This window comes from Corapipo altera, unplaced genomic scaffold, assembly GCF_003945725.1.
Source record: "Corapipo altera isolate COAL_440 unplaced genomic scaffold, ASM394572v1 343, whole genome shotgun sequence".
Classification (NCBI taxonomy): domain Eukaryota; kingdom Metazoa; phylum Chordata; class Aves; order Passeriformes; family Pipridae; genus Corapipo; species Corapipo altera.
In genome coordinates, this window is record NW_020884913.1 from 6220639 (window position 1) to 6227643 (window position 7005).

Sequence of the window (7005 nt, forward strand, 5' to 3'; positions counted from 1 at the left end):
CTAAGTACTGGCTGTGTAAGGAATTGGTTTGGTTTGAAAAAGTTGCAAGAAAAGGAGATGAAGTTTACATCAGAGCCACTCTGGTTTAAGAACATGGCGCCAGGCCCACCCAGCAGAATTAAACCACTGACAGAAGGACAGAAAATCACTAATGTCAAGTGAGAATAAAATGGTTTTTTTGTTGAAATGTGCAGAAAATAAGGACTGAAGCTGTCCAGTGCATAGCAGCAGATAAAATACAACAGATGTTGGCACAATCCCGTTGCAGGCAGGCTTGATTCAAGGGCCTGAGATGACAATTACAGTACTTGCATTAATCTTTAATCATAATTTAGTCTTATGTTTTTCTTCACCCAGTCACAGAAATAGAAAAGCTGTGACTGAGCACACTCTGTTGAGCCCAAATCCAAACCCATGATTTCAAGAGGCAAGATTATAACCTGGTTTTGTGTAAGGCAACAGCGAGTCTGTCATGATGCATTTATGTTTACACCACATCTCCTATCTGTTCTACCTTCCTCCCCGTGCTTAAATTTTATCCAAATGGCCAAGTTTGCCAGAGGTGGGATTATCCAAGATGCCAGGACTGAGAACATCCAAAATACCAGGTTTCTACAAGTGTTATGATAAAAAAATCAACCCACAAATCCTACCAGTAAAGAACAGATCAAATTTGGCAATGACTTCAGACGGAGATTTCAGTGCAAACTCAACCTTCATAAGCCACCAGAGAACCCACACAAGAGTTTGCCATGGCCGTGTGGATCCCACTTCTGCCACAGAGCAACTAATGCTTTGTTTTTTTCAAATTAGCAAAATCAGGATTAATTAAAAAAAAAAAAAAAAGAAAAAAACAGAAATTAAGCTGCTGGCTCAGCAATAGGCTAAATCAGCCCTAAAAGTTGGAGTCTTCCCTGTGGATTCACTCAGCTGCTATGTCCATGACCACCCAGAGATGTGAAGCCTCCAAGCCCTCCAGACAACATTCCCTTTGGCTTTGCCTTTCCTGGTGCCACAATACATGAAATTATATTAATCATGTCTTCCGTCAGCTGTCAAGTCAATGATTAATCCCTCCTCAAGGGCATCTTCCAAAAGGCTGACCAAGCGGCACAGCCCACGGTGAGGAGGTTAAAGGGACAATTGTGCAAGAGACACATAAAAAAGGAAATATAAAAAGGAAAAAAAAAACAATAAAAAGACATCCTGCTGGGTCTTTGACCTCAGCGTGTCCCAGGGAACATTAATCACGAACTTGATTATCCCCTTGATGCCAAAAACTGTACAAATGGAGCGGGAGAGCTTCCCCTGGCCCTGTGCAGTTCTTGCTGCCTTTCCCCGGGCCCCAAAGCGCCTCTGTACATCCATTTTCCTCAATTTTTGGCTTTAGCCAGCACACTGCACAACCCAGGTGGAACAACCAGCCCTGGTAAACCAGGGTGTGATTCTCTGGGTCTGCCAGAAGCCCCCCGACACCCCCAGACCCCCAGAGTGCCCAGGCAGCCCTGTCCACCCACAGCTGCCCCAGGCAGGTCCCTGAGGGGGTCCCTCAAGGCTGAGGGGGCAGCAAGCAGGGACTCAGACACAGCAGCACCTCAGGGGACACCCAGGGAGACCAAACCCCTTCTCCACATTCACCTTTTTGTTTCCCGCCTTGTTTTTTCCCCTCAGAGCACAGCGCCGGCCGGCCACCCCCCACTGCCATCGCCAAGCAGAGGCAGCCCCATGGAGGCCATCCAGGAGTCATTCCAGAAGGTGGAGAAGATCGGGGAGGGCACTTACGGTGTGGTGTACAAGGCTCGCAACAAGCGCACGGGGCAGCTGGTGGCCCTCAAGAAGATCCGCTTGGACGCGTGAGTGGGGCAAAGCCCTGGGCCCACCATGGTGCCAGGCTCACATCCAAAATGGTGCAAGAGGCTCAAAAAAGCCTGACATGAGGGAAAAAAGTGTCTCTATCAGCTCGTGGGAGTGGTTAGAGCCTTACCCAGTGACACCAGGCCCTGGGCTCAAGGCACGGGGCAGGGGGAAGCAGCTGCCATTTTGGGAGGTGGTCTCTTCCTCAGGGCTGTGGTGTGGGGGTCTGTTGAAGTTCAGCCTCCCAGCAGGGTCAGCCTCAGCCCCTCCTAGGTGGGACTGAGCAGGTAAAAGCTCATTGCTCTTCCCCTGGATCAGCCCTGGGCTGTCTGCACAGTGAGGGGTGTCTGTGGGCTGGGGGGCAATTGTGGTGGGACTACAACCCCATGGTGGCCCCTCAGGATTGGGGGAGGCAGCTGCCTGAGAGACATAGAGCTTTTATCTCCCACCACCTCCAAAAATCAAGACCTAGGCATTTAAACCATTATTGCCTCTCTAAGTGCACCCTGAGGCGCTTCCAAACAACCTCTGCCCTGGGACTTGAACTGTCTGGGTCACTTCCTCCGTCTCCTTGCCCACAACTCCATTGGCCCCTGCCTCGCCCCTGGCACTGCTCCATCCTAAACGCTCCCCTGGGCAGGTGATGGGGTACAGTGGAAGAGGGAAGGGACACAGGACCCCAATGGGCTGTGGGATCCTCCTCAGTTACAGGGTTTCTCTGCCACAGGGAGTCAGAGGGTGTCCCCAGCACTGCGATCCGAGAAATCTCACTGCTGAAGGAGCTGAAGCACCCCAACATAGTCAGGTAAGACAAACCCTCCCCAACAGCTCATCGATGAGTTCCTGCTACAGGAGCTCTGGGTACAAGCAGCAAGAGGAATTTTCTATCCTTTCCCAACTGCACAGACAGGAGAAAAATAAACAGGAAAATGCAGGAATCACTTGCACTTTCCTAACTCTCAGCAATACCTCACTCCAGCAACACACGCTGGTCTAAGCCATTGCTGCTCCGTAATAGCTGCATCCTTTAAATCTGCCTCTCTCTGCTCCAAAGGGCTCACAGAGCAGAGGCATCTGTGGGATGAAGGATGTTTGGATATTCATAAAGTTCTAGGAGAAGGTACTGAAGGGAGAATCTCCACTTCTTCTTTTGCAGGCTGCTGGATGTCATACACAGCCAGAAGAAGCTCTATATAGTGTTTGAGTATCTGAGTCAGGACCTGAAGAAATACATGGACTCATGCCAATCTGGAGCTCTCCCTTTAAGCTTGGTCAAGGTACAGTGTAGAAGGAGTGCCAACAGGCAGGGCAGAGAGCATGTATCCCTGCTGCCTTCTGCTGGGCAGACTGCACCTGGAAGAGATTCCTCAGCCTCTCAGATCTCAAACATTTCAGCTGGGAAACCCTCGTGGCACTATTGCTCAGTACATTTATTTCCCAGCTGTTTCCAGGCTCTCCAGCCCATCTCTGCTGCAGAACAAACTCAGGGATCTATTGCTCATTGCCTTTGCAGAGAGTAATGGATGAGTGGAAGGGACTAACATTAGATCCATTGCCTGGATTAGAGTCCTGACCCCATGCAGGGTGCGAGCAGGTTGTGTGTGTCTCTGAGTAGTAGCCCAGAAGCCTGATGTTGCATTGTAGCAAGGTCTTTTTTCCCATTCAGATCTATAAGTAATCCAAAGTTTGTTGGTTCACACAATCCAGCATTCAAAGTGTTTTCATCATGGCCTTATCTGAAATCTCTTCTCTCCTTAGAACTACCTTTTCCAGCTGCTGCAGGGTGTGAGCTTCTGCCACTCTCACAGGGTCATCCACAGGGACTTGAAGCCGCAGAACTTGCTCATTAACGAAGCAGGAGCAATCAAGTTGGCTGATTTTGGACTGGCAAGAGCTTTTGGAGTCCCCCTGCGCACATACACTCATGAGGTAGTGTTGAGGCTCCCACAGTGGGGTACACAATCCACAGTGGGTGAACAGTAGCAGCAGCATCACCACAAGTTACTCATCCATAACGGAGGCACAGCCATAGCCAGGAACACGCTCTTATCCTAACCTGCACCTAAAAAGTTACCTCATGTCCCCACGAAGTCTTCTGTCTCTAGCCTGGCTGCAAGCTGGGTTCCCACCTTCTCTGTACAGGGTATATTTATTTGTTCCAGAGCTTGTTTGTTGGTTCCTTTCCAGGTGGTGACTCTGTGGTACCGAGCCCCCGAGATACTGCTGGGATGCAGGTACTACTCAACCCCTGTGGATATCTGGAGCATCGGCTGCATCTTTGCAGAAATGGTAGGATGGGTTTAAATAGTGTCTTTAATGGGCAGGGAGGAGGCAGCTGCAGTGGGAAGATGGGATGAGGTGCAAAACATCTGTGATACTGTGTTCCCACCCTGTTATGGAAAGTCCACCCTGAGGGTTAGCTGATCCTTATCTCAGAGGGAAATCTGCCACCCTCAGGGACCTGGCAGAGGGCTGCAGTTCCAGGTGCATGGGGCCATGGTGCCTCTCCTCGAAGAAGGGGTAAATTCTGTCTTGCTGTTGCAGCATTTTGATCCTGGGAGGAGATAACTATGTCTCCACAGTGGGCTGCAGAGAACTAGCACTGTTGTAGCGTGGCAGAGTGGATCTCATAGGGGCCTGTACTCCCCTTGGAAGAGCTCTGGTTATCCCTGCAATATAATAGCACTATCCCTCATTCCCAAAGTCCTTGAGCTGCAGAGTAGGCGAGAGGGAGCGAGCCAGGAGTGGGTGTTAGAAGCTGGAGACAAAGAGGGATAAGGGACTGGCTGAAAGAGGGACAGCCCCAGGATAGCATGGATCAACAGAGAGGAGCTGGAGACAAGCAGTCAGACACTTGTGACTTTCCCAACCACTGCCTGGCATGGCAAGTGCCCTGTTCTGTGCAGTTGTTTGCACCTGCTGGGACAAAGGGCTGCCTGCAGCAGGAAATAGGGCACACAGCTGATGGAGAGGTAGGAACTGCCTTCTTCTCTTCTCCACCAGATGACCAGGAAGGCCCTGTTTCCAGGGGATTCTGAGATCGACCAGCTCTTCCAGATCTTTCGCACCCTGGGCACTCCCACCGAGGTGACCTGGCCTGGTGTGACCCAGCTGCCTGACTACAAGGGGAGCTTTCCCCGGTGGCCAAAGAAGGAGATGAAGGACATTGTTCCCAACTTGGATCGAGATGGGAGAGACTTACTGACGGTGAGTGAGGGCTCAGAATAAGACCTGGGGACAGACAGAACCTTTTCAAACTGGGCAAAGAACAGGGATATTTGAGACTGATTTACCTGGAAGTGTAAATCTGATCTGGGCCTAAAGCTCACCTCTGCCATTGCAGAAGCATCAAATCACAGAACAGGGCTCAGTCCTGCTCTGAAGCAGGACAGTCACTGCAGGTTCCTGTAGTAACCACTGCACTGGGAGTCAAGGAATTCTTCTAACATAATCCCCACAGTAATTTGAGTTGTGGGTGACCCCTGAAGCCCAGAGAAGGGAAAAGGCAGGACCAACACCTGCAAGTGGGCCCAGCCATGTGTGGGTGCAACTGATCATTTAATTTTTAAAATCCTAACTCTGCTGGGTTTTTCTCCCGGCAGCAATTGCTCCTGTACGATCCCAGCAAGCGCATCTCAGCCAAGGCAGCCCTCAACCACCAGTACTTCCTCAGCAGGAGCTCCGGGACCCCTGAACAGCGACACACACTGCGGAGAGAATGCAGATGAGAGGACACAGCTCTCCCCAAGCTCCTGCACCTCCAGGTAGCACTGCAGGTCTGGTTTGGGGCCCAGCTGGGACTCGGGATCTTGCTTCTCCTGAGGAGCCTGGAAGGGGACATTCTTGGCATTTAGAGACTCTCAGCCTGTTGCTGGGGGAACGTTTGTGTTGCAGCCAGAGAGTGGTTTGAAGAGGTCACGTGCAAAAAGGGTGGGAGTCATTTATCAGCATAAAACACCGAAATGTAGAGAAGAGAGCATCTCTCAGAGGTTTGTCCTTGCATTAGTGAGCTAAGATGACACACAGTGAGTTCTGCCTCCAGCACTGCAGCATCCCTAGCTCTGGCAGTGGCAGTTGCTGGCACCAGGGCGTGCTGGAGCTCCACTTTGGGAAAAGGAGCTCAACCCTTTACTGCTGTTACCACACCGGGCTTGTCAGCACGTTGTTTAGTCTGAGCTGTTTAACAGAGCTCACATCCTGCTCTTCCACAAGCTGAAGAGCACTATCAGCAGTCTTAATTTGTGCGTTAGCTGGGACCAAGAAGCCAAAAGACCCAGTTATCATAAAGCAGATCCAGTTAGGATAAAGCACTTACTGGATATGACTGGAAACAGGAACAGCTAAACCACCAACTTTCCATCATCATTCCAGATGTAATGCTGTTTCCTCTGTATTGGAAATGTTTTTGCAGTTCAAATGTTTGGAGAATTGTCACTGACTCTTGGTGTGGTTTTGTAATTTTCATTTTTCTCTTTCAGTATAGAATAAAATATATACTCGTAGTTTGTCCAGAAACCTTGGTGTTTATTATTTGGAACAGCCCATCGGGCTGCTGACGCAGGACAACCTGGCTGGTCCTTTTTTCCACAGAGCTGCTCTTCCTTCTTCATCTCCTACATTCCTTCTTTTATCCTTTCCAGCCCAAATCCTTGGCAGCTGAAGAGATGTGCTCTCAATTCTGTTGTGGAGCGAGCAGCTGATGGTTCTGCAGCCCAGTGTCTCAGTGGGGTAAGCTGGGCTTGTTTTCCATCAGATCTCACCACAAACTAGATCATAGTTATGTTCTGCTTATTTAAATACTCAAAAGACAGATTTAACTCATGGAAGCCAAACTTCTGCACTCCTGTTTTTCATGCACGTGCACACATGTGCCCTCCTAATAACTGTGATCCCAAAAACTGGTTTCAGCACAACCTGACATCTGTGCTCCTGCAGCATCTTGTGGCCTCTGTTTGGTGACAGCCAACAGGGGCACATTTGTGGATGAATCCATGGAGACATGGATTAATTCTGCTATGGGAATCATTTCCCTGCCTTTGCATACACCTTGTAAAGTCAATTCATTTCATACAATGTTCCACTGTTTGCTCTATGCAAACAATGCTCACCTGACAAACCGAGAGTTTCATTTCTATTTTGTTTTTAAAAGAT

At 49.7% G+C, this 7005-nt stretch overlaps 1 protein-coding gene across 5 annotated transcripts; it reads left to right on the forward strand.

The window, feature by feature from the left end:
• Positions 1–914: 914 nt before the first annotated feature.
• On the forward strand, positions 915–6356 carry CDK3 (cyclin dependent kinase 3). 5 transcript variants are annotated; one of them, XM_027654290.1, is made up of 8 exons: positions 915–1122; positions 1672–1853; positions 2582–2659; positions 3011–3131; positions 3613–3783; positions 4042–4143; positions 4858–5061; positions 5457–6356. In XM_027654290.1, the coding sequence occupies exons 2-8, from the start codon at positions 1726–1728 to the stop codon at positions 5580–5582; spliced, it is 930 nt and encodes a 309-aa protein (XP_027510091.1). In that variant the 5' UTR covers positions 915–1122; positions 1672–1725; the 3' UTR covers positions 5583–6356. The 5 variants fall into 5 exon arrangements, with proteins under 5 accessions (XP_027510091.1, XP_027510089.1, XP_027510090.1 ...); XM_027654288.1 differs by lacking the exon at positions 915–1122 and adding an exon at positions 1145–1528; XM_027654289.1 differs by lacking the exon at positions 915–1122 and adding an exon at positions 1145–1429.
• Positions 6357–7005: the final 649 nt, after the last annotated feature.